Source organism: Pan troglodytes, chromosome 22, assembly GCF_028858775.2.
Source record: "Pan troglodytes isolate AG18354 chromosome 22, NHGRI_mPanTro3-v2.0_pri, whole genome shotgun sequence".
Lineage (NCBI taxonomy): Eukaryota > Metazoa > Chordata > Mammalia > Primates > Hominidae > Pan > Pan troglodytes.
Window position 1 is genome coordinate 33420762 of NC_072420.2, and position 27624 is coordinate 33448385.

General features: G+C 39.7%; 2 protein-coding genes and 2 long non-coding RNA genes across 22 annotated transcripts in view; 2 read left to right on the plus strand and 2 right to left on the minus strand.

Annotated features, from left to right (window-relative positions):
• The window catches only part of SYNJ1 (synaptojanin 1), a 99714-nt gene extending 88497 nt beyond the window's left edge, over positions 1-11217 (minus strand). For 11 of the 18 annotated variants that reach the window (XM_054675078.2, XM_054675077.2, XM_016938474.4 and 8 more), the window contains exons 1-2: positions 9605-10292; positions 8431-8576 (exon numbers count right to left, since the gene is read on the minus strand). In XM_054675078.2, coding sequence (XP_054531053.1) covers positions 8431-8576; positions 9605-9699 — 241 coding nt within the window. In that variant the 5' untranslated portion in view covers positions 9700-10292. Of the gene's footprint in view, positions 1-8430; positions 8577-9495 lie in introns of all 18 variants that reach the window. The other 7 variants (XM_003319044.7, XM_003319043.7, XM_024352447.3 and 4 more) reach the window with 2 other exon arrangements.
• On the plus strand, positions 11205-15334 carry LOC129138269 (uncharacterized). The gene is made up of 3 exons (XR_010154564.1): positions 11205-12320; positions 14189-14495; positions 15258-15334. It is a non-coding gene; the product is annotated as an uncharacterized LOC129138269 (long non-coding RNA).
• Positions 15335-15567: 233 nt separating this feature from the next.
• The window catches only part of PAXBP1 (PAX3 and PAX7 binding protein 1), a 37857-nt gene continuing 25800 nt past the window's right edge, over positions 15568-27624 (minus strand). The window contains exons 12-18 of one of the 2 annotated variants that reach the window (XM_001164401.6): positions 27234-27378; positions 26455-26576; positions 25338-25414; positions 24908-24974; positions 19847-19993; positions 18930-19084; positions 15568-16736 (exon numbers count right to left, since the gene is read on the minus strand). In XM_001164401.6, the coding sequence (XP_001164401.1) occupies positions 16619-16736; positions 18930-19084; positions 19847-19993; positions 24908-24974; positions 25338-25414; positions 26455-26576; positions 27234-27378 (831 nt within the window). In that variant the 3' untranslated portion in view covers positions 15568-16618. Of the gene's footprint in view, positions 16737-18929; positions 19085-19846; positions 19994-23003; positions 23290-24907; positions 24975-25337; positions 25415-26454; positions 26577-27233; positions 27379-27624 lie in introns of those variants that run through there. The other variant, XM_016938475.4, reaches the window with a different exon arrangement.
• On the plus strand, positions 23460-24782 carry LOC107970124 (uncharacterized). The gene is made up of 2 exons (XR_001712464.3): positions 23460-23545; positions 23934-24782. It is a non-coding gene; the product is annotated as an uncharacterized LOC107970124 (long non-coding RNA).

Sequence of the window (27624 nt, forward strand, 5' to 3'; positions counted from 1 at the left end):
CCTAGGTCAATCCTACTACCAACCCAGAATAAAAAAGTTTGGTTGATTTTATTTTTAAAGAGTTGACATTTAAGTTACTTTCTATTAAATACGTACATTCCTCAGACTACAGGGTCACATTAAAAAAAAAAAAAATAAATATGCACCTTCCAAAGGTATTTATAAAAAGAAAATGAATTTTTGCAACCCTAACATAAAGTGATATATAACAAGTCTAAATTTCATGATTTCTCTGCTGAAAAAGTCAACTATAAAAAGTCACTTCTTCCCTCAACTTGCAAATTTTTCTTTAAAAGAGACAGGACACTGCAACTTATCTAAAGGGCAATCATGTTGACAGCATTTGGCAATTAAAAAAAAAAAACAAACTACACACACTGTTTGGCATTACCACCTACTACATTTATCCAAAAGTCTAGAACCTGACATTTAACTTGGCCCAGGAAAGAAACTTTGTTTTTAATGACTTTACTGTAAATTAAACCATACTTTCTCCTCTAATATATTAATATGTTAATAGTTTGTAGGGAAAAACACAAGTGTACAGTTCCCTCATTAGAAAATGCTACCAATTACACTCTTAACCTTAACGCCTTCCCTTATTTTTACACTTCATTCCCCACCCCTGAAAATAATAGCCACACAATATATGGTAATACAATAGCCTCACAACAGCACAAACAATAATTACAGTAAAAAAAATTAAATGGTAGGACTATGTCATTGGGGCAGTTATCTTTCCAATCCTCAGTTTCCAAATCTCTGAAATGTGGATAAAAGCACAATCTGAACTGAATGAAATAAAGTGTGTCAAATGCCACATCTCCTGAACTGTGTGCTCAGATGCCCCACAGCACTACAGCAAACTCCCAGGGAAGCTGCATATTTTAAACAGAAGGAAACACTGAGATTCTCAACACATGCTGGAAACCAGCCAAACTATTAACCTGAGGTGCTTGAGTTGTCATACTAGATTGCAGTGCATTCCTTGGATGATATATATTAGTGAAACTGGGTTTTTGCTGGTTGCCGTGATAAAAGCAAGTGTCACTTGAAAATCAATGTGGAACAGGAAATGAGGACGGCAGTGTACTCTGTTCCAAGGTTTGAAAAGCTATGCAGGCTGGGAGCAGTGGCTCACGCCCGTAATCCCAGCACTTTGGGAGGCCATGGTGGGCAGATCACCTGAGGTCAGGAGTTCAAGACCAGCCTGGCCAACATGGTGAAACCCCATCTCTGCTAAAAATACAAACATTAGCCAGGTGTGGTACCGGGTGCCTGCAATCCCAGCTACTTGAGAGGCTGAGGCAGGAGAATTGCTTGAACCTGTAGGCAGAGGTTGCAGTGAGCCGAGACCGTGCCATTGCACTCCAACCTGGGTGACAAGAGTAAAACTCCATCTTAAAAAAAAAAAAAAAAAAAAAAAAAGAAAAGCTATTTAGTGCTCAGTGCTCAACAAGCACACACATCTCATTAGTAAATTGTGGTTATTTATGAAGAAAATAAATGTTCTATTTTTTCTGCATTTTTTTTTTTGAACAGCTACAAAAGCTGTTGGGACACAAATATTTTTTGGACCTAACTATTTAATAAACAGAACTATTAAGTATTGTTTGTGGCCTAGGGGTGTTGTGAAAAACTTAACGAGGCCAGGCACAGTGGCTCACACCTGTAATCCCAGGACTTTGGAAGGCCGAGGCGGGCGGATCACCTGAGGTCAGGAGCTCAAGACCAGCCTGACCAACATGGAGAAACCCCGTCTCTACTAAAAATACAAAATTAGCTGGGCGTGGTGCCACATGCCTGTAATCCCAGCTACTTGGGAGGCTGAGGCAGGAGAACTGCTTGAACCCAGGAGGCAGAGGTTGCAGTGAGCTGAGATCGCACCATTGCACTCCAGCTTGGGCAACAAGAGCGAAACTCTCCCTCTCAAAAACAAAAACAAAAAATACTTAATGAGATAATAAGGTCACCATAAAACAATGAAGTTTAGAAACCTCTGGCTTAATGTTGTGACTGGCAGAAAAAGCTTCCAGTAAGTGGTAGCCATTATCATTTCACTATGATTAGTCCTTTATGCAGTTTTATAGAAAAGAGAGGATATTTCATATTCTGTAATAAAGATCTCAGAATATCATCCTATAGTATTATGACTTATATTGAGTATTATATATAGTATTATGACTTATGTTGTAAGAAAAAATTAGGTAGACAAAGAATCTCATAAGGACAACTTGGAGGAAAACCAGGTCCAGTGATATGGCCTTGCTATTTATAAAATGCATGATTTGAGTCCTAATCTGACTCAAATTATGCTACTTGAAAAGCCTGAAAGTAATCTTACCACTAGACAGATAAAAGCAACTCATCCTTACTCCCATGCTAGCATGTAATATGGAAAAGAGCAAAAGCTTTAATTTTAAGAGTTAGGAATCCATGGCGCCACCTCACATCCCCATCTTTTACGTAGAGGTCCATAACTTCTGTTTTTAGAGTTATCCTCCATTTCCCATATGTTGACCTTTTCTTTACTCCATCTTCTATTTAGGATATAATTATGAAATGAATCATTCACTTTATTGAAGCCTGAGATGGGCTGTAAAATATTGAGATTGTGAATTTAATGCATGTATGTCAGACTGACGGCTTGTCCTTCTCCTGTGACAGTCTTTGTGTATGTGTGTGTAAACTGGAGAAAGACTAAGAACAATGAATTGTACACAAAGCTGAGAGACATCTTTTATCTCTTAATAAATTGTTTCCAGGAAAAAAATATGTACCTGTTTATAACTTGCTAACCATCACACAAGCTGCTTAAACTGGTAGATGCAGCAAACTGTCACAGAGCTCACCTGCTACACTGAACCACTATTCCAAAGACATCAAATTGCAATTTAATCAAACACTTGCTGTACAAATACTTTCCAAAACTGAGTAATGCTAAAAATGGGTACACTCCTAAAAAACATATTAACTGTTATCTAAGGGTAAGAACTTTTTAGAAAGTGTTTTAAATAAATAAATGCAACAGAAGAAATAAATAATGAAATTATTTTCTATTTTAAACAGGTAATTTTGAAGGCTAGGCGTGGTGGCTCACGCCTATAATCTCAGCACTTTGGGAAGCCGAGGTGGGTGGATCACAAGGTCAGGAGTTTGAGACCAGCCTGGCCAACATGGTGAAACCCTGTCTCTACTAAAAATAAGGAAAAATTAGCTGGGTGTGGTGGGGGGCGCCTGTGGTCCCAGCTACTTAGGAGGGAGAGGCAGGAGAACTCCTTGAACCCAGGAGGCGGAGGCTGTAGTGAGTCAAGATTGCACCACTGCACTCCAACTTGGGTGACAGAGCAAGACTCCATCTTTGAAAAAAAAAAAGTAATTTTGAAACAAATTAATAGTACTTATAGAAATAATAAATAACATTTATCATAGACATTTCAAATTGGCATTTCAGAAGAACCTTAATAATGTGGTTATTTCCAATAGGATTTGTCAATAACAAATCTAAATAATGTGTAATATACATCTTTTATATCAGCAGTTCAGTCAGATAACAATTCTCAAAAACATAGGAAATAGGCCAGGTGCGGTGACTTATGCCTGTAATCCCAGCACTTTGGGAAGCCAAGGCGGGCGGATCACCTGAGGTCGGGAGTTCAAGACCAGCCTGACCAACATGGAGAAACCCTGTCTCTACTAAAAATACAAAATTAGCTGGGTATGATGGCACATGCCTGTAATCCCAGCTACTTGGGAGGCTGATGCAGGAAAATCACTTGAACTTGGGAAGGGGAGGTTGCAGTGAGCCGAGATCATGCCATTTTACTCTAGCCTGGGCAACAAGAATGAAACGCCATCTCAAAGAAAAAAAAAAATATATATATATATATATATATATGTATGTATGTATATGAAATAAGTTTTATAGGGCTAGGCTGGGTGGCTCACGCCTATAATCCCAGCACTTTGGGAGGCCAAGGCAGGTGGATCACTTGAATTCACGAGTTCAGATCAGCCTGGCCAACATGGTGAAGCCCCATCTCTACTAAAAATACAAAAATTAGCTGGGCATGTTGGTGTGCGCCTGTAGTCCCAGCTACTCGGGAAGCTGAGGCACGAGAATCACTTGAACCCAGGAGGCGGAGGTTGCAGTGCACCGAGATCATACCACTGCGCTCCAGCCTCAGCGACAGAGCAAGACTCTGCTCAAAAAACAACAACAAAAATTTACGGAAAAATATCTCATTTTCAAACATAATAACTGCATGTTTATCAACTTTGTAATCTAGGTTAGTCTTTCCCTTGCTGTCATTCATTTAATAATCACATTTTCTTCAAGTATGAGTAAAACACTACACTAAGCACTAAGACTGCAAATATTACTAAGACACACAGGCCTTTTCCTCAAGGAGTGCGGCATCCAGACACAGAACCCGAGCAGAATTCCATATGATATGAAGGCACTATACTCAAAGTGCTACAAGAGTATTAGCACTTGGTTCAGCCTGACAGTTTCAAGAAAACTACTTAGTAGCCCCATAAAAGACAACAGCACCAAAATTCTGGAAACATGGTTATTTTGGATAAAATCTGCAAGCCAAAAAAAAGCAATCCCCTAATCTATCATAGAAAGGCCTAAGTACACTTTGCTCAGAAATGAGCATCACAATCTAATTATATCAGAATATCCAGGGGGCTAAAGCCCAGACAGTAGTATTTGTAAAAGCTGCCCAGGTGACTAAAACACTGATAATGTCATAACATCATGACTGATTTAAGCTTAGAATCCTATCGACATAAAGACAGAGTCTTGAGGCTGCATTAGTGAACACTTGGGTCCCTAAGGGGATCCATTGTATGAGACTATTTTCATTGTATTTTTACTTGCAATCTTTTGGTATGTGCTAATAGTACGAAAGACAAAATTTCATGTTTGGTATCTCATGGCACTTCAGCAAAGGCCAAGAAAATTAAGTGATTGCTAATCCTCAACACTGTATGCTGACTAAAATGTCTGTTTAAAATTTACTTTTTAAAGTAAAGCCAGGGCAAGTAGAGACTTGAAATTAGGAACTTTGTGTACGTAAAGACCAAGTCCTGCTAAGGTCACTTCCACCACCCCTTTCCAAGAAAAACACCTACATATGAGCATTTAGACAACAACAAAACCAGCACATAAGAAGTATGCGTCTTGGCTGCGAGCAGTGGCTCACGCCTGTAATCCCAACACTTTGGGAGCCTGAGGCAGGTGGAAACCATGAACCCAGGAGTTTGAGATCAGCTGGGCAACATGAGGAAGCCCCCATCTACAAAAAAATACGAAAAAAATTATCTGGGCATAGTCGTGTGCGCCTGTAGTCCCAGCTACTCAGGAGGCTGAGGCAGGAGGATCAATTGAGCCCGGGAGTTCCAGGGAGTTCAATTACAGTGAGCTGTGATCATGCCACTGCACTCCAGCCTGGGTGACAGAACAAGACCATGTCTCAAAAAACAAAAGCAAAAAAGAAGTATGCACCTTGTGATACAGAGTAAGTTCTAGAGAAATGAAGAGAAGGTAGAGATAAAGGTGAGCTGGAGTGGTTGGGGCAGAGTCTTATGAAGGAAGAAGACCTGAGTAGGACCTCAGTGGGACTGACAGGCTCAGATTAGAGAAGCAGCACTCTAGCTGTCTTGGAGGAAGAAGGTGTAAAAAGCAACAGTATGATGAAGCTGAAAAAAGCATGGTGCTTGGGAAGGCACTGAGGAAACACCAGATCTCCTTAAAGGAGATCAACACTGGACAAATGACAGGTTGAGGAGTATAAACTTAATCTTGGTGAAAAACAGGGTTACACGTTGCTTTAATATAAAAAATGATTTTAGGGCTGGGCGCGGTGGCTCACGCCTGTAATTCCAGCACTTTGGGAGGCTGAGGCAGGCGAATCACCTGAGGTCAGGAGTTCAAGACCAGCCTGGCCAACATGGTGAAACCCTGTCTCTACTAAAAATACAAAAATTAGCTAGGCGTGGTGGCACACGCCTATAATTCCAGCTACTTGGGAGGCCGAGGCAGGAGAACCACTTGAACCCAGGAGGTGGAGGTTGCAGTGAGCCGAGATCATGCCACTGCACTCCAGCCTGGGCAACAGAGTGAGACCCTGTCTCAAAAAACAAACAAGCAAACAAACAAAGAAAAAACATGATTTTAGAAGATTCTTCAGGTAGATGAATATGCAGAATGCACTGAAATTCAGGGAGCTGGGATTATTGAAGATGAAGAGAACACATTGATATTTTCCAAGCACAGCTTCTGAATACAACAGGCATTTTTAAAGTGTGAAGATTTTAAAAGTGAACACTGTACAGCACAATACAAACCTTGGTATCACTCCAAAATGAAGGCCAAATTAATTTTAAAAGTCAAATGACTTAAGAAGGTTTGTTAGCTCTTAAATATTAATATGTTAAGTATTACTGTAAATCTTATAGTAGGAAAGATAATGACATTCCAAGAGATTAGACATCCATTTATGTTAGCTTTACAGAAAGAGTCAATATTCCAACATTTTTTTTCTGAATTGCTCACATAGTCTAAATCTAATGAAAATAGAATAGCTTAGACAATATTTTAATATTCTTTCTCCTTAGAATGCACATTAATGCCAAAATAAATGTTTTAGGGCCTTTTGGTAAAAACAAACCATTATTTGGCATAAAAGACGGCTGCTGGAGGTTTTGGAAATATTATTATTCTTAGGTTTCCTAACCTTGGAGTAAAGTGTAGCAATAATTCTAAAAACTATAAGTAATACACAGTTTGTAGCTGAACATTTGACTTGCTATTATGAGTAATCATAATTAAAGAAACATTTAGAATTTATACAAGATTAGTAAGTCAGGTAATGTCACCAAAAAACACAAGCAGCTGAAAAATGCTTCCCATACAAAAACAAACATTCGCCCCACCCACCCCCCCAATATTTTAATTCAGAATTCATCAGTATAAGAATTCCACTTGTAGTAAAAAATATATGCAATGGAAATTAATACTGTACCAAGGTATAGTTTAAATACAAAAAACAACTTGAAGCAATTAAGTCCATACTGATTGAGTATAGCCAATATTATTTATACTTATTTCTTGGAAGACCTAGAGCCCCTTCTCCTTCATTCAAAAAATATATGTACCAAATATATATTTCTTATATACTGTTCTTTGCTTAAGACTTTTCATTATGTCACTATCTTTTTCCCCATCAAGATGCAATTATACTATTTAGTCAAGTTAACACTTTAACTGACATTAATATTCTACATGCAAAGAGTGAGGTCTTATGCTCTTCATTTATTGAGGCTGGAGAAAGCTTAGTAGTTTAAGATATTTAAGGGCTTATATTTGTAAGTATGCCTTTCAAACACTATTTTTAATTTATAAAGATATAATCAGTAACTAAACTAATCCCAACACTAGGATTATCTGCCTAAATCATATATATGTGTATATATAATCATATACTTTTTTTTTCTTTTTAATTTTTGAAACAGGGTCTCACTGTGTTGCCCAAGCTGGAGTGCAGTGGCGAGATCAAGGCTCACTGCAGTCTCGACCTTCCAGACTCAATCAATCCGCCCACCTCAGCCTCCCAAGTAGCGGGGACTAAAGGGCACACGACGGAGCCAAACTACTTTTTGTATTTTTTGTACAGAAAAGGTTTCACCACGCTGCCCAGACTGGTCTCAAACTCCCCGCCTCAAGCGATCAGCCCCCCTTGGCCTCCCAAAGTGCTGGGACTACAGGCGTGAGCCCCCACACCTGGCATATCTTACATTAAGAAAGACACAGTATTCAAATTAATTTTAATTTCATCCATCTGCCCCTAAAAAAACTCAAACATTACTAATCTATTTTTCTTGTGGTACAATAGTCCTTTTCTTTAAATTAGACTATCAAAATACTTTTAAAAATAATACAAAATCAATCATGTATCTCACATGAAAATCTAGAGGTTGTTTACAATTCCCTTAATGAAAACACAACGGCCATAACAGAAATACTCCAACAATATTGGATAATATTAGATAATACCTACTACTATAACTGACCTACCAGTAAATATGTCAAGCAAGACACTGTATGGGTTTATGTGATACACGATACAAACTGAAACAATATTTCTTTGGAAAAAACATTTACTTTTAGAAGCAGCAGCAGAACCCAAGAAAGCAAAATCCTGCAACCAAAACCTGCATCTCCCTGCACCCCCTCAACAAAAACCTGTTAACAAAAAGTTTGTAGGAAAATAAGTTTGATTAAAAGGAAATACAAGCATAATCTGCTAGAGGAAATACAGTGAAAGGGTTGTCGGGCTCTTTTCTAAAAAATGGTTGCATCTGAATTGTTTCAAATCAAAACAGAGACCATGACAAATTGGGCTCTAACAGATGACTTACAGAGCACAGCGACAGCCCCAGACTCGAACATGAGACATTCTTCCTTATGCCTAGTTTCCACTATGAGGCTGAAAGGTGGGGGATCCAATTTGTGATAGATCCGGAATCCTTTACTGAACGCCATTCTCCTTTCTTCGGAGGCAGCCCTGCGAAAACCAAGCAAAGCAAAGCAAATGAAGCTGATGTTTCCTTCTGCAGCAAGGACTGCAAAGCATCCAAAAGTCCCTCCCTGCCAGGTTTTGATGGGGGGTTGGGGTGGGAAAAAACAGACAGCTCTGGGAGAAAATGGCTTTTTCCAAAAGATAAGTCGTCACTTAATTTTACCAAAAAGCAAGAGGAAAAGCTATCAATTCTCATACCAAGGCAAGACAAGGTTTTAGCACTGTAAGTCAATCAACGGTCTGGTTGAGTTTCCCGTTTAATTTATGCTTACTGAAAGGAAAAATTTTGAGCGTATTTCGTCCGGAGCTGTTTATCAGCTTCCTGCTTCAAGATATGTCACTACGTTGAAAGGGAACCTATTTGGAAACTTCAAGCAGTTCCTTCGAGGGGAAAAGAGCGGAGGTGGGAGGGAAGGGTGACAAGGCTGGTTCAAAGCTCCTTAGGGGGCAGGAGAAGGAAAAGGATTATCCCACGCGACAGGCTCTCCCGGGGGTGGCGACGAAGGGCAAGGGAAAAGGCACAGGTTACCGCCGCCTCTCCTGCCCCGGGCTACCGCCGGCTGGGGGGACGGCAGGCGGGGCCGATAAATACGAATGGCCACCCGGGAAGAGTCACGACTTGGGGCACCGACCCGACTGGGGCTCCTCGGGGGTCCCGGGCAGTCGACTGCCCGGGAAAGCGGCTCCTTCTCGGAGAGACGGAAGAGCCGAGCAGCCCAAACCCTCCATTTATGCGCCAGAAGAGATGCCCCGGCGCCCAGGCGGATTCGGTTCGTTCCCGCGGGCGGGCTGACAGCCGCTGTCACCACAGCCCCCAGCCTGACGCGGCACCCCGCACAACCAGTGGTCTGCTCACAACCCCGCCCGTCCTCCCGCACCCCGGCTGCTCGCGGTCGCCCCTCACCGCTCCCGCTGAGGCTGCGGAGGCAGAGACTGGTCTTGGAGGCGTCCGCCCGCCCGGCTGCCCGTGGGTCTGGCCGCAGCCGCTCCCCGCCCCGCGCCGGCTTGCTCACCTCTTCCTCCGGCTCCTCCTCCTCCTTCTCCCGCAGCCGCCGCCACAGCCGCCGGGAGCGTCACTTCCGCTCCAGCAAGCCCATCTCTTCCGCATTGCGCCGCGGCCGGGGGCGGAAGATCCGCCCCTCGCGAGAGAAGGGGCGGGACATCAGGAGGGAGACCACGCCCACTCTGGGCCGACCGGCTGGGCCTGGCACCCGCGGGTGGCCCCAGCCTCAGTCTCCAGATACCTTTGCCTCCTGCGGCCGCCCCCAGGCAGAGCTGCGATCCCACCGCCGGGGGTGCAGGGAGAGGGAAGATCTGGCCTCCTTGGTCCTTTTGCGTGGGCTCTTCAGAGCGTGAGCGCCGGGGAGGGACTCCGGAGAAAAGCTTGGGGGGCTGCGTATTGCTGCTCCCCAAGCTGGGCGTCAGGACCAACCCCGCCGCCCCCACGGGCCTGACGGGAGAGGAGGAAGGGCTCGGGACGGTCGGCTCGCCGAGCCAACCAGGTGGCGCCTAAAGAGCTGTCCATGGTGTCGACAGCCCAGCAAACGGCACCGAGTTCCTAGTCTGAGTGTCTGGATAGGTAGCAGAAGAAAAACTAATGCCTGCTCTGGGACAGTTCTGGTCGGTGCCTTTTCTTGTGTGTTCTGGAGCTCACAGGGTTCTATCGAAGAGTGCTTAGGTGTATACGATGGAGAGTGGGACGTCACAAACCAGGATCTCAAGGCTGAGTCCAACAAAACATGGCCGTAGGGAGGCCACGACAGCTGTGGTTGTCACCGACGGATGAATAGCTTTTGCCAACCGTGGAATTTAGTAACTAAAGGCACCTAACCCTTTTATCTCATCCTCATTTTTCAACAAATGGTGCTTCCTGGCTAATATCAGCGTGTCCCATAGATTTCTGCTTCCATTGAATAGACCTAATAAGAAAGAGAATGAAGTCAAAGCCAACAAGGCAGAAAGAAATTGAAAACCTGACGAACCCAGCACTCAAACTGTCTCCACTTGCGTTTGCTTTTTCTTTACCTCTTCTCCTTCTGGTTTTTAACAGCCAAAGCAGGATTTAAATTTGGTTATGTTGCAAAAATCATTTCCCTCTTCAGGCCCTGTCATGTAACTTGATTTTTTCGTCCATTTTAGAGAAGCTGTACCCACCCTGGTTTCAGGACACGGAACTAAATTTATTAGAAAAGAAGCCACTTCAAGTCATGAAGGAGAAACACAAAGATTCTTGGATTTAGTTCTAAGAACTAGAGGGGATTTCTATGTCAGTACTGTCTCAGAAAAAACTGTTGATATCAAATGTGTTGCTTGAGAAGTACCTTTTTTTTTTTTTTTTTTTTTTTTGAGACGGAGTCTCGCTCTGTTGCCCAGGCTGGAGTGCAGTGGCGCGATCTCGGCTCACTGCAAGCTCCGCCTCCCGGGTTCACGCCATTCTCCTGCCTCAGCCTCCCGAGTAGCTGGGATTACAGGCGCCCACCACCACGCCCGGCTAATTTTTGTATTTTTAGTAGAGACAGGGTTTCACCGTGTTAGCCAGGATGGTCTCGATCTCCTGACCTCGTGATCCACCCGCCTCGGCCTCCCAAAGTGCTGGGATTACAGGCGTGAGCCATCGCGCCCGGCCGAGAGGTACCTTTTATGACAACTGAAATCATTCAGTTTCAAGAGGAGTTGGGTACTGAAACCAAACTTGCTTACTCCAAAGCCCAAAATCCTTTCCACCATGCCTGTGTGTCTGTAAGGCTACACTAGAAATGCTTCCTTTCTTATAGTGGGAAGCATGGGTACTAAGCTCTTTTACGAACAAGTGTTCTGCATATTCCTGGTTCCTTTTTATTTTGGACTGAGGAGATTTAGGTCAAAATTTCTGGGTTCTGGGTTGGAATTCCAGCTTCTTTCTTCAAATTAGACTTATTCCTCGATTTGTTAGAAGGCCACAGCTTTTCCACATCTCATTTTAGCCATGAAAAAGACACATGCCCAGAGTTTGAAAAACATAAAGGCAATTTGACTAGTGGCTTGATTGGTTCTATCTTCTTTTTCTTGTCCCTCCTTCCTATTTATACTTCTACTTTTGTTACAGCATTTGACAATAGTTGGAAAAATTTTCACTGACCTTGAAATGTCTTTGGGATAGGGTGACTTAAAATATAGGTTAAGTGGCATACACAAACTTCTTAGTGAGATCCTAAGGGCCTACAGAGACAGGCTGACACCAACTCAACCCTTGAAACTGTGCAATGAAGAGCCTGTGGGAGGCTAAAAAACGCTACTTCAAAAAGAGATCCTTGTCTGTGAATGTTAATTTAGGTTAATTTACAGATTTGATTAAGGGTCTTGAGATTATTTTCAATTATCCAGGTGGGCCCTAGGGCCCTAGATGCAATCACAAGTGTCCTTATAACAGGGAGGCAGAGGAAAATTAAACACACACACAGGGGAGAGAGAGAGAGAGAGAAAAGTGATGTGAAGACAGCAGCAGAGATTGGAGCGATGTGGCCATAGCCAAGCTATGTCAGCAGCCATCAGAAGTTGGAAGAGGCAAGGAAGGATTTGAGCCTAGAGCCTTTAGAAGGAGCATGGCCCTGTTGGTTCTGGCCTCCAGAACTGCAAGAAAATACATTTTTGTTGTTTTAAACCACCCAGTTCATGGTAATTTGTAACACCAGCTACAAGAAATTAACACAAGGCTGATGTGACTTTCCATCAGGAGAGAGACAGCCCCAGGTAGGTGTTTCAGATATCACATCCAATAGAACAAATTAAAGACAAACACCCTAAATTCTAGATGTTGATTTGTGAGCAAGTTATTTCTCCTATGGGCAACTCTAGTTGAAATATGCAATTCATCATGTTGAAACATGGAATTGTTATTTTCATAGGTTAAAAAAAAATCACATAGTGGCAATATAGTAGTAGCGCCTGTTTTTTTTTTTTTTTTTTTTTTTTTGTCAAAAATGCTAGACAACATGGAAGATCAGGGAAATATTAACAGTCTGATTCAGTAACCTTTAACAGCTTCTTTTCAGGTTACACAGGCTAAGCTAACTTTTATATCAGGATCAGGATCTGCAGAGTTATTAGTATAGTGCTCTGCAGATCCTGGTCCTAGTATAGCAGGATCTGCAGACCCTAGTTGTACCTGGCCATGTTCCCCACCAATGACTGAGAAAGACATGGCTTGAACAGAAAACAGTGGTCTTGAAAGGCAACACAACAGTAGGTTACAAATAGCATTAGCTTTTTCTTTAAAGAAATTCATTGTAACCAGTGAAGGATAAGATTTTAAATTAGAAAAATGGAAATCCTATGAATAAAAAACTAGTAAGCTTGAGAGCAGAATCACTGTGGAAAAAAAAACAGATTGAAAAATAACTTGCAGGTATCATAGACAGGAAATTGCCACTAGAGCAAACAGGAAACTTGTGATAGATAAAAATGAAGTGTTTTCATTTGGAACAAGAGACCAACTGAAGAGAGATCAAGTGAAGGGGGTTTATTTTAATGAAACACAAAGATTCTTGTGGAAATCAAAGTGCCGGAGCCAGAAACAGGGCTCAACCTTCAAGATTAGAGCTGTATTCAAGTTGTTCAAGTTGGCTCTGGGTCCCAAAGCAACAGCAATGTCACTAAGGTTACAAGTAAAAGGTAAGCTTTCATGATCAAAATGTTTTTGCAAAGTAGCTTAAAATGGTTTCTGCAGTGTTGTCAAAACTTTTCTCATACATTTTCCTAAAGATATTTAGCAAGAGCCTAAGAAGTCATGTGCTAGGGATTTTCATTGTACTGAATGACTGTATCCTTTAAGCCGCTGCTGGAGTTAGGACTGACAGGAACGCAGTACAAATTACTGGGGGCTAGAGTCCCAAAGCAGGCCAGGGACCAGGCTACATTGCATGTCGATACCAATCCCATATAACAATATTCAGCCTGTGTTTGGGCAGTCTGAGGCAGCTTTTAGCAGCTGTGAACCCAGTATCCATGGACACTTTCATTTCTGGAGGGCAGTCTTCAAAACGTTTATGAAAGTACACCTCCCAAACATTCAGATATGTTTTTTTCTTCCTACATGTAGTGCTAGTGTTTTTCTCATTTTCATTTACTTGAAACAACAGATCAAATGTTTTGTCATAATCAGTGAATGGCAAGACTCCCTTTATTACATGGGTATTACCATGTTAGAGATAAGAAGAGCTCTTGTAACCATAAACAACCACTACAATGTAGCAACTTACAGTTTCCTATTTTATATTGCAGCTCCGTAACATTTGACCACTTTTGTAAGAGTTTCATGATTTCAAGGATGATTATTAGCATTTTCAATTTTTTGGCCAATTCTGGGTGCTGGTAATGTTACCACTGCAGGCAACTATGGCTCTACTCAACTGAAGACCTCTTATAGGCAATGTGGACCATACCTGCTTTCCTACCTGAGAGATCAGCAAATTGGGTTTGGTCATCAGGAAATTCTGTCTCTCAGATCTCATACTAGCAAGGAGACCCCTAGTTGTACCTGTCAGAGCTGCCAGTTGGCCCTGCTGAAACTTTAGAACTGCACCAATGTCTAAGACTTTCATCCTCCTTCCTTCACACAGGTGAGACCTGCCTGCCTCATTGTCTGACAGCTTTCCCAGCCTCCTCCAGGCTCCCCTCCGTTTTCTCTTATATGCATTCCCCCAATAAACTTCCTGCACATTTAATACCATCTCAGTGTCTGCTCCCAGGAGGACCCCAACTGACACACTGGGGCATTTAGCCTCCAATTCCTTTTCTCCCTTGGCTGAGATCTGTTCCAGGAAGTATCTCCAGGACACTCCAGCCTGTTGCACAGGCCAAAGAAAAGCCCTCAGGCAGAGGAGCAAGTACTTGCAAGAGGACACCAGTGGCAAGAACAGGGACATGGTGAGACATCGACATCATTGGCTACAGTAGTACTAGTCACTCTTGACTGTGGTTTATGTTGTTTCAATAAAGTAGCTTTCCTTCTCAAAAACATTTGTCACCTATTTTGGAGTTAATTCAGAGGATTGCTCCAAAAGAAAAAACTGAAAAGCAAAACCAGCTTTATTAAAATGTAACCCTCTGAATTTATCTTTTGATAATTCCTTTCATAAGAAATAATGTCCTTAAGCTATTTCAGGAATAAAAATGTTCTGCTTGGGATAGAAAAACCATTATTTTATGTACCCTACATCAAATTCCTAGTGTGATGTTCAAACCCATTCCTGAAACCAATATAGCCTGACAGATTTCATAGGATAAAAACTCTATTTTAAGAGTTCTTAAAAGCAGAGTAATTAGTCTAATGGGTTTGGAAATAATATGCAGTTTAAGGCCTAAATGATCTGTATGTGATACAGATACATGTTTATGTTTTATTCTACTTAAGATGAGGAATAGGTGTTCTGACTTTAATTCTACTTAGTAGGCCAGTAAGGTGTAACGAAAAATTCATCCAGAATGAATACTGATTTGGTTTGGTTCTGTGTCCCCACCCAAATCTCACCTTGAATTGTAATAATCCCCACATCAAGGGCGGGACCAGGTGGAGATAACTGAATCATGGGGGGTGGTTTCCGCCATGCTGTTCTCCTGAGTTCTCATGAAATCTCATGGCTTCATAAGGGACTTCCCCCTTCCCTCAGCACTCATTTCTCTCTGCAGCCACCCTGTGAAGACATGCCTTTCGTCAAGACTGTAAGTTTCCTGAGGCCTTCCCACCCATGCGGAACTGTGAGTCAATTAAACCTCTTTATAAATTACCTAGTCTCGAGTATGTCCCTATAACAGCGTGAGAATGAACTAATACAAATATGTAGGGATAAGATAAAATTAACAGAGCAAATACAGTGCATGACACTGTTCTGCATATTATGTCCTGATCAAGCGTACACATGTGCCTGCTCACAGTCCCACTTTATCAGAGTCATTTGAAATGCTGCAAATTTAGTCGTCAGGAAAATACAACAAAGGATATATTTAAAAATTAATTTAATGCTTGGCTAAAGCTTAATTACATATATAATTATCAAACGATAGTCCTTAATTTCCAAAAAAATTCCTCTTTTGAAAATCACAGAATCAGAAAGCATAAACTTTAAAACAAGTTCTCTGAATATTTACAATGTGGTATAAACATTATAGAAGACCATGGATATTAAATTGCCTGGGTGTGGCTAATCAGCAAGGCGTATTCTTTATTGCATATTTAACTCACATATGTGGGATTTTAAATATGACAGACTACTAAAATTCAAATGCATGTATCTGCAAGCTGGGCAGGGAGTAAAATCATGAATGAGACAGGACGGTCAGCCCAAAACCATGCAATTAGGTTGTGGGTTTATTATTTTCAAAAGTGAAATTTCTATGTTCCATTTGAAACTATGTTGCATATTCATTTAGCATTCACATTAAACCCACATTTGACTCTAACGCTGATTCAAGGAAGAAAGTTCAACATTCACTCAATGACTAAGTCCACAACTCAACTCTCAATGTTAAGGCAGCACAGCTACAGTGATAGCAACGCTAACCAAAAGGTAATGAACATTTAGTCACTTGCCAGCCCTTTTGTTACAACAGTGTAGTAATTTCCCTAAGACAATTTGCTACCGGATAATTTTCTGCTGTTAAAAGGCTTCCTCTGTGGGAAAACACCACAAATTTCCAGTGTGAAAGTAAGTCCATGGTGGTATAAATATATATATGCATAATTACACAATTTACACTGCACACATCGTTTACAGGGGACAATTAACTGAGAGGGTTAATTTAAATGACCATACAAAATACTTCAGTAAACAAAGTATGACAGGCAGTAAAGAAAACATTCATAGACTCCTAGAAATAATCTGAATTCCTTTCATTCTGAAGAAATATCATTTAAGGACACAGTATTGAATATAATGTTTTTTGTATTAAAACAAGAATTGCTATTTTACAGTTTAAGAAACTTTACATATATACAAAATTTACACATTGGGAATGGTAATCAAGCAAATAGGTTTTTCAGTCTCATAGATCTATTTTCCTTCGATCAAAGACTTAAATTCTTTCACATTGTGGTCACTTGCAACAGACATAGCATGATCCAAAGCTCGAACACTTGCAAGGAGTTTTACTATCTGTTTTATGTTTTCCCTAAAAGAAAAAAATATAGCAGCATCTCATTAATTAGTACATCTAAGAGAAAATTTGCTACTGATTTCATGGCTATTTTAGAGCTTCTGCAATCAATTTTTCCAAGCACACATTTTCAAAGAAGGGAAACAGATATGCAAGCTACAGCATGTTAAAAAAAAAAAAAAAAGTTTACATTTATCCATATAGAACAAAACTTACATATGTTTAAATGACTAGCCCAGAGACAGGGGACCCATTTTAAAAAAACAAAACAAAATTCATTGAGATCAATGAGTTTCATTAATATTGAGAAAGAAAAGAAAGCAATCTGTTTTCAAACTACTTCAGAGGCCTGTCTCCCATTCCTTCCCAAACCAGAGTCCTGGCTGTTTTAGCATATACCTGGAACACAAATCGTTATTTGTGTCTCTTCATCACCAATCTGTCAAGATCCAGCATAATTTCCACTCCACCAAAATTCACTAAATAAAGTATAATCTGACTTTCCTTATCACTCCAGCTAGAAGTCATTCTGCTTTCTTACTAGGAAGTAATCCTCAAATTTTAGCACACATTAGAATTACCTAGAGGATTGTTGAAATGCAGATCATCCCTGGTCCCACCCCAAGAGTTTTATTCAAGAGGCCCGGAGTGGGGCCCCGAAAACTTGCAAGTCTATCAGACTCCCATGCCATGCTGATACTGCTGGTCCAGGGACCACACTTTAAGAATGACTGTTTTAACATTTAGCTTAAACCACTCATGAGAAACAACACATAATATGACATTAGTAATTGTCTCATCTCTTCTACAGATTTGTAGTAAGCACCTATTAGGGATGAATTAGAATTTGCAAAACTTTCCAACCCACATGAAACCTGCTTTATGTGCACTGCACAAAGCAGGTGCTTACATAGCTGTTAAAGTTCTTTTCTGTAGAAAAGTAAACACTATTTGTTGATATTTAACTTCCAAACAGAAACACTGTTAAATATATGTAAATCAAAGTTTAAAATGTGATAAAATTTATCTAGTAGAAAACACACTGAGAAAAAAATATTAGTGCCAACAAATAACAAAATGGCACACACTAAGAACAAAATCAAATCAGCCAAAACCTGCCAAAGAATTTTACCATTAAAATCTTTTTTGTTGTTGTTTTTTTGAGACGGAGTGTTGGTCTTTCACCAGGCTGGAATGCAGTGGCGCAATCTCAGCTCACTGCAACCTCTGCCTCCCAGGTTCAAGCAATTCCCCTGCCTCAGCCTCCCGAGTAGGTGGGACTACAGGCACGCACCACCACACCCAGCTAATTTTTGTATTTTTAGTAGAAACAGGGTTTCACCATGTTGGCCAGGATGGTCTCCATCTCCTGACCTCATGATCCACCTGCCTCAGCCTCCCAAAGTACTGGGATTACAGGCATGAGCCACCATGCCCGGCCTAAAATCTTTAATAGCTACTTTAATTTTATTGTGGAAAAAATATCCAATTTTCTTGCAGGAAAATAGGTCCTTTTTCAAGAAAGGGGAATGAGGGATCAGAAGAAGGTTTTATTATAGGGGTATGACTAATGGTGTGATCTAAACAAAAATTAAACTTTGACATTATGAAGATATATGAAATTAAAATTTTAAAAAGACAATTCCTTCAAACTGCCCTACTTAGTGTTATTATTTACTTTTTATGCTGGAGATTTATCCCAGAATTACCTGAACACCCATAAATTAATGTCCACAGAAAGGCTAATGGTTCATTCACTCTTTTCTTACAACCCTTGATAAAAATTAGAAATAAGTTGCCCCAAAAAGCCATGAGTGATAACCTCTAGTTCATAATATTGATTAAAACAAAAAATCTCCCCAAATTGGGAGATAAACTTGAATTTACATCTGCATAATGAAACTCCAAACAAGAGAGTCTGAGACCTCTCTAATTCTTCAAAGAGGGAGACAGAGAAAACAACCGTTTACTCACTCCCCTGAGGGTTGGTCCTTACCAGAAGTCTTTCCTTAGTATCTTCATAAATAACATACTGAAAAAAAGTAAAAACTGCTAAAATGAAAAATTATGTGCATTTTTGGTAGGTTTATAATACTAAGTGAACACACAATTTAAACTAAAATATAAACATCTCTACTTAAAACATTTTAATACTAAATCTGGCAACTAAACAACTCTAGATTACCATTTCATTAATTACAAAATTACCTTGCATTTCTTTTTTCCACATCAGAACACCCGATACTATTTCTATAAATTGTATCCGCTAAGTGTACAAGGTATCGGCAAAAGTTTTCTAACTGAGAAATAGTCCTTTCTCCTTTCAGATTCATGAACCATTGTTTGGGGAAACAATTGATTACCTGTGGAGAAGAAAGACGTAAAATAAAATAGTTAAGACAGAATAAATTAAAGTATTAAAAGCAAAGTCTAGGTAATGGGTATAAATGTATTTCACCAGAAGACGTGCTTCTGAGCTACAGCAATTACTCTGAAGAAATATTCTTTTAAATCTGACTTCCTACATTAACTAAACCAATACACCTAAATTTTTACCCCAACCAATGGGTTAGACACTCAAAGCAAAAGATAATCTGTCCAATATTTGAGTAAATTAGTAACATAAAACTGACAACCAACTGCTTCATTTTCCAGTCTTCTAGGATGGCCTAAATAAACTGAATTTCCTTTTCCAGCAGCTTTTGATGTAAAAATGAGTGGTATAAAAATGAAATTACAGCACCCCCATCCCCTGCAATAATTCCACGAATAGACATCCATGCACGCTGCTAAGGGAAGTCGAGTTGGCCCAGACTGAGGTTAAGATAATAAGGTTATTATTCTGAAATTAAAACTTTTATTTATACCTATAAAAATATCAAAACTTTCACTAATATCTATAAAAATATGGATATACATGGATAGATATATATAACAGTATGCATTTTTATGTAAAAAATGCTGTAGGGGGTTGGAACTACCTGGGTAGGCAAACTGTCAACCTTACATGCAAGTCCAGTAATCAAAGGGGTTTCATAAAATTCTCAAATCCCTCTTCAAACAAACAAAAACTTAATTCATTTTAACTTATATGCTTTAAAAACTGTACTATGCATTTAACTCACATTTTGGGCTTTTTTGATGCTGTCATCTCCATATTCTGAATTCTGAAAAGCCATGAGAATATATCGATTTAATAAACCATCTATTGATAACTCTTGCAGAGTTTTATTTGAGAAAATGCCATACCACTGAAGAAAATTGCCTAACAGCTGGAAAGAAGAAAAAAAATAGGTAATGTGAAACAATTAGATTAGGTACAAAGTAAATAAGTTACATAGTAAAACACCATATGAAATACAGCAGACCATGTCTTGCCAAAGTACTAAGAAATATTAATACTTTCAAAGGTACAGATATTTCCTAGAATGGTTACATTTGAATATTCAATTTTAGTCAAAATTGAAACAGCCACATGTAGCTAGTGGCTACAGCACTGGTCAGCATAGATAAAGAACATTTTCCATCATTGCAGACAGTACTATCAGGGAGTGCTAAGTCTTAGGTAAGTGTCCTCCATTCAAAATTACACTCTAGCTGGTTCTATGCACACCCCCACCCCGCCCCGCGCTGCCCACAAAAGATGGGAGAGTCTGACTACAACCCTGCATGGCTACCATGTATCATGAACTACAACCAAGTTATATCACTTATGCATCTCAAGCTACCCAAGCTCAATCAATACATAGAAAATGAAAGCTATCATCATAAAATGAAAGCCCCATCCCATCCCATCATAAAAACTTATAGTTTCCCAGTTGTTTCTCAACTTAGTAAATGGTAACACTATTCAACCAGCTGCTTGCGCCAGAGGTCTAGAGGTCATTCCTGACCTCTCTCTCAAGTTGTGTGTCTCCACGACCATCTAGTCTGTCCATTTCCCTCAGTTCCTGCTGCCATCCTCCGAATCTGACCCACCTTAATCTCTTCAGAACCCTGCAGTTACTCCAGTGATTAAGTATGAGCAAGAGCACTGAGTAGCCTTTCTCAAGCAGGGCTCTGCAAGAGTTCTAAACCTACAGAAAATGATTTGTGTGGCTCTTTACTCAGTTCTCCCAAGAATGATACATAGCTAGTACTGTTACAGATGCAGGGGAAAAAGAAGAATTCATTATAGACAATGGAGGCCTTAGGGCATTAGGTATTAAGTCTCCCACGGAAGCCCAGTTGAGAAGAGCAGCTCAAGAGTCAGACTGGCTGAGTTTGATTCCCATCTCTAATTACCAACGGAATGACCTTGTGCAGGTTATTGTGTGCCTCACTACCCCATCAGTAAAGTGAAAAAACAGCGTGTACCTCATTGAGCCATTCTGAGGATTCAACAAGATAATCTATGTAAAAGGTGCGGGACAGTGCTTGGTACATAGTAAACACACAGTAAGTACTAGTTCCCATAAAATACACAATAAATACCAGTTCCCATTTTCACTATCACTATCCATACCTACTTCAATCTATTATCTCCACATAGCAGACAGAGTAATCTTAAAAATGGTAATTCATAGACCTGTGGTTACGGCCGGGCGCGGTGGCTCACACCTGTAATCCCAGCACTTTGGGAGGCTGAGGCGGGCAGATCACGAGGTCAGGAGATCGAGACCATCCTGGCTAACATGATGAAACCCCATCTCTACTAAAAATACAAAAAATTAGCCGGGCGTGGTGGTGGGCGCCTGTAGTCCCAGCTACTCGGAAGGCTGAGCCAGGCAATTTATGGCTGGGCACACTGGCTTATACCTGTAATCCCAGTACTTTGGGAGGCCAAGGAAGGAGGACCACTTGAGCTCAGGAGTTTGAGACCAGCCTAGGCAACACAAGACCTCGTCTCTTTAAAAAAAAAAAAAAAAGGCAATTTGTTTACTTACCTTAAACCCTTCCATGACACACATATATAGTTAACTGGTTTTCAACAAAGGTACAAAAGCAATTCAATGGACTGTGAAAGGGAAATATCTTGGGCCTCTTCAAGCTGGGGACCCCGCTGAGGGCAAATCTGCCTCCCATTCTATTCAAAGTCATCTCTCAGCTCACAGAGATAGATGCATATTCTGATTGCCTCTTCTGGAAAAACTTATCAGAAACTCCAAAGAGTGCAACCATCCCTCTCTCACCTACATGTGACCTGGAAGTCCCCAATGGGGGGGCCTTGCTTTGAGCTGTCTCCACCTTTCTGGATGGAACTAATGTATTTCTTACATATTGATTGATGTCTCGTGTCTCCCTAAAATGTATAAAACCAAGCTGTGCCCCGACCACCTTGGGCACATGTCATCAGAACTTCCTAAGGCTGTGTCACAGGTGTGTCCTCAACCTTGGCAAAATAAACTTTCTAAATTAACTGAGACGTGCCTCAAATTTTTGGTGTTCACAGGACAAAGGAATTTTTGGTGTTCACAGGAAAAGGCTATCGCCTTTTCAACAAATAGTGCTGGAACAAGTAAACCTTAATCCAGGCCTCACACCCTATAATAAAAATTAACCTGAAAAGAGTCACAGACCTAAATGTAAAACCTAAAACTATGAAACTTCTAGAAGAAAGGATAGGAGAAAACCTTTGTGGCTTCATATTAGGCAAAGATTTCTTAGATATGACATCTAAAGCACAATCCATAACAGGAAAAAAAGATAAACTGGACTTCATCAAAATTAAGAACTTCTGCATATGGAAGACTATTAGAATGGAAAGATAAGCCACAAACTGAAAAAAAAAATCTGCAAATCATTTATATGATAAACGACTTCTCTCCAGAATATAGAATTCAATGCTTAGTAAGAATAAAGCCCAATTTAATACCTAAGCAAAAGATTTGAAGACATTTCACCAAAATACATAAACAAATTCCAAATAAGCACATGAAAATGTCCTCAACACTGTCATTAGGGAAATGCAAATGAAAACCACAATGAGATACCACATTGCACCCTGTAGAATGACTTAAAAAGCAAAACACTGACAACAGCAAGTATGGTGGGAGTAAGGAATAACCAGGACAGTAATAGGTTACTGGTAAGAACGCAAAATTATACAGCCACTTCAGAAGACAGCTTTGCCCAGCTGTTTCACCCAAATGAAATGAAACTTACATATTCAGAACACCCTTATAGAAGCTCTTACACCCTTATAGGAGGTCTGTTCATAACCAAATTGGAAATGTCGGGGCCAAGGGAAGGCTTCCCCTTTGCCCTATGAAGTTTCGCTGAAAATTACTGACAAGAGGCAAATTAACAGGAGAAAAGGCATATAAATTTATTTGGTCACAGTTTTATGTAACATGACAGCCTTCAGAATGAAGACCCAAAGATGGAGGAGAAATTGTCTACTATGTTTAGGTTTAACGAAATATGTACAGGCATGCAGAAACATGACTGGACAAAAAGGTATGATCTACTGCTCAAGAGAAGACACACAACAAGGCCTGTCCGTCCAGATTCTTCTTGGCCTCTCTGAGCAGCATTCTTTCTTTCTGGGTATGGGACAGGACCCTCTCTGGAATGGGGGTTTTATGACCTATAATCAAACAAGGTAGGTCAGATGTTTTATGGCCAGTTTTTACACAGAAAGGCAGAGGCAAAATTAAGAGTAATATATTTAGGTTTTATGGTTGGCTTTGCAGAAAAGGGGTTCTGGTGTCTATGACCCGCCTGGGGCAACAGGGATTCTAGTTTCTATGGCAACCCTCAAGGGAGAACAGGACTGAAAGGTGGGCAGGAGAAGGTCAAAGGAAAAGTTCTTCTGAGGCTGTTTCTGAGGACTTCATTTTATGGTATTGTTTTCTGAGTCCCAAGAGAAACAATCCAAATGTCCCTTAATTAGGGACTAAATGAAAACCAAAACCTAACTCTGGTGCACCTACACAGCAAGGCTGAACCTCAAATTTATTCAGTGGAAGCAGCCAGACTCAAAAGACTTTGCCTATCATGTAATTCCCTTCCCTTCTCTTCATAGGACATAGACTGGGAGGTGGCCAGGGGCTTGTGGTGACCTTGACTACAAAAGAGAATGGGGAATTTCTCAGGACAATAAAAGTTTTACATATCTTGATTTTGGTAGTGATAACATGGCTGTATCTGCTCATCAGAATTTACAGAACTATACACTAAAAAGAGTGAATTTTACCGTATGTAAATTATACCTTTTTTTTTTTTTTAAAGGAAAAAATCTTCCTGTGACTTCCTACAACTTTTGGGATAAAGACCAAAGTATTTCAAATGACCTACAAGATCCTCTGGACTATGGACTTACTTGCTCACTCCAGCTGTCCTATGCTTTCTTCAGCGCCTCCAGCGTAGCCTGCTCTCTTTCACCTCAGGGCTAACTCCTATTTTTCTCCAGGTCTAATGATCTAAATATCACTTCCTCAGGGTGGAAGGAAATCTTCTGGGACTAGCTAGTCAAGGTCTCTGTGCCCCTTGTCATATGTTCCACATTACCTTGAATGTCCCCTTTCATAACTCATCACACCTGAGATTACCTATTTGTTGTCAACAGTGCTGGACTGTGAACTCCACAAAGATTCCACTTCTAGCTTACCCAGTGCTATATCCCCAAACCTCAGAAGAGTATCTGCTACAGCAGTCCTCCTTACCTGTGGTTTCAGTCAGCTGTGGCACAGTACGATAACATATTTTGAGAGAGAAACTACATATAACCTTTACCACAGTATATTATTAATAACTGTTCTATTATTAGTTATTGTTAATCTCTTACTGTGCCTAATTTATAAGTTAAACTTTATCATAGGTATGTATGTAGAGGAAAAAACAGTATATATAGGGTTCGGTACTATCTGTGGTTTCAGGTAGCCACTGGGCATCTTAGAACATATACCCCATGGATACAGGGAGGACTACTGTAGTCTACTTGCTGAAAAAATTAATTGTGGCTTAGTCAGGCATTTCGTTGAGTACGATGGACCTTACTTTGGAACTCAGAAATCACTTTCTCCTGTGAAAATATCAAACTTGAATGAATTTTTGGAATAAAATACTTTGTAAAATGGAGATTTTGGATATAGATATAAATAGATCTAAGCCTATGGAGTTAATAAACAACAAAACACTCTACAAAATGTAATATATGAAGTCAAACGAAATCTGAGTCTTTTAGATAGTCTATGGACACGTACCTTAACTGAAGACCAAAACTGTCGTTGAAAAAACAAGTAAGGCCCAGAATTTTTATTTTCTAAGACACTAAGTAAAAAAAAGAGAAACATATCATGATCAGATATTTTATATGTAGGTGCCATATGATTCCTGGACAAAAGATTTTTCTACAAAACAGGTAAACAAAATAATTTTTTAATTTTTCAAATAATTGCATTCTGGAAGATAGTATGTTAAAAAGGCAATGGAAATTTATTCTGAGACACTCAGGGAGAATGTAAGAGTATTGTTTTATTCTGCTTAAGGGAACAATCTCGCCACTAATCTAGTCTCTCTGTAATACACTACATGGGCGAAGTTTGTATTTCAAGCTAGTTTTTCAGAATTTTATAAGCCTTCTCTGAAAGACAATGGAGAATATTATCTTTAATGTTCTTCAGAGTTACTTACTTTTTGGGATATAAGGGCATAAATACATCATCATCTAAAGTTCTTCTCATTCTCAATAAAAGTGCCTTTAGGTATACCTAAAAAGTTAAAAGTAGATCACACATTTTAATAAGGACTATGACAAGAAAAATAAGCCATATTCCAAATCATGTAACTGAATATTGAACTGAGTGAACTAGTTTCTCAAATTTTTAATTTTCCTCATTGAAGACCCTAAAGTAATTAATACTTAATAATCTATTAGTTCATTCCTCAACAACTGCCAAGCAATAAAGCTTTAGAAATCTTTCAATCCCTTAGTCTACATAAAGATTTAAGACCAGACACATAATCTAGTTCTCAAAGTGAAAATTCAACAATGACAAAGAGCACCCACCTTCTCTACATTTAAACAGCTTCTATGAATGGCCCCTGAAGAGCATTAACTTTAAGTTTGGCAACTAGTTATAAAACAGTATCTAGTTGTTTTATATGCTGTTTAAATGGTTTGGGTGCCCAATCTTTTGGCTTCCCTGGGCCATACTGGAAGAAATGTCTTGGGCCACACATAAAATACAATGACACTAACGACAGCTGATGAGCTAAAAAAAAAAAAAAAAAAGAAAAAAAAAAAAAGGAGGGGGGCGGGGCCTGTGCATAAATTTCATGTATTAAGACAGTTTACAAATCTGTGTTGGGCCGCATTCAAAGCCGTCCTGGGCCACATGTCCATGGGCCACGGGTTGGACAAGCTTAAATTATCAATTGTTAACATTTTGGTTTCTCATTTTCCCCCAGAAAATACAGTCTTTAAAAGAACATTTGATTAGTTGGATTGGGACTGAGGTGTGGTGGTGAGAAATCATAATGAAAGGCTATTTAAAATGATGACATCTTCCTTCCATATTGATTTTTTTAAACTGAAAACTAACATCTCTCTGCGGGACTAGGTATAAAAAAAAGAAAAAAAAAACCTAACATCTCAAATTTTGTGTATTTCAGGCTTTAATGGCCCTGATGGCCCAAGTGGGAGAACCAGATTTCTGATTGGTTTAGGATAACCACTCATTCTCTCAATGCTTGCTCATATTCAATAGAAAGAGGGAAAAAAAAAAGGCTTCAAAAGATACTAAATTACCTGTGTATTTTTATTTTCTGCATTCACTACTGAAGGATATCCATTGATTAATTTTAGTGTAATTCCCACCATTCTTGAAGTCTGTGTTGTAGAAAAAGGGTCCCACATATTTTCAGCTATCACTATTAAGAAAAAAAGAGGATTGAGACACAGAAGCCAATTGTACCTTTAATTTTTTGTCAAGCAGACCTCTATTAATGCCAATCCTAATTTATTTTTCCTCTTTTTCTACAATATAAGCTTTAGTCTTTGTCCTATTAACTGTGGGAATTTGGAGGGATAGGGATGTGGAGAGAGGATAGATTATTCTTATTTCTGGTACTCAGGGAAAATAAAGATTAGGAAAAAAGAGGATTTCTGTAGAAATGTTGTCTTGGCATCAAGAATTTCAAACTAACATTTCTAGTGTTTAAAATAGATTCCTGTATCAATGATTCCTAATCTTTTTTGAGGAACTTATGAAAGCATTTTAATTGCTCCCCACATAAATGCATATCCTCCTCCCTCAAACTCTGTATAATTTTGCTTCAGTCAGTCTTTGAATTTCTAAACCTCACCTATGAAGCAATTACTGCACTCAACTACAGGCCCACCCTAAAGTGGTCTTCAAGTCCCAGGATAAGAACCCCTCTGCCCTCTAGCCATCTCTGGGCCAGGTGGTAACTATTATTTCTCATGTAATTTCTATAAGGAAACATGCTCTGAATTATAAACTCATAAAAATAGATTTGAGAAAGCCAGTGTGTCTGAATGCTCAATTCAGAGAACAGGAGATTTACCTGTTAGTTTAGGAAGAATCACCTTTTCCACAATGGTAGGTAGTAGGGCAACATCTACATCATCTTTTTCTTGCTCTCGTTCTTCACAACCATAAAACAGCAAAGATTCAAACCACAGCATATTCTCAAAGTCACGACATTTTGCCTAAAAGACATTTAAAAGGTTACCCAAATACTAAAATAGTGGCTATTTCTGCTTCCAGCTATGATAAGAGAAACAAGAACTGGATTTAACCTTTGGTTGCAAACAACTAAAAACTGGACAGCTGGAGATATCATGCTACCAGACTTCAAACTATAAGGCCACAGTAACCAAAACAGCATGGTACTGATACAAAAACAGACACATAGACCAATGGAACAGAATAGAGAACTCAGCAATAAGACCGCA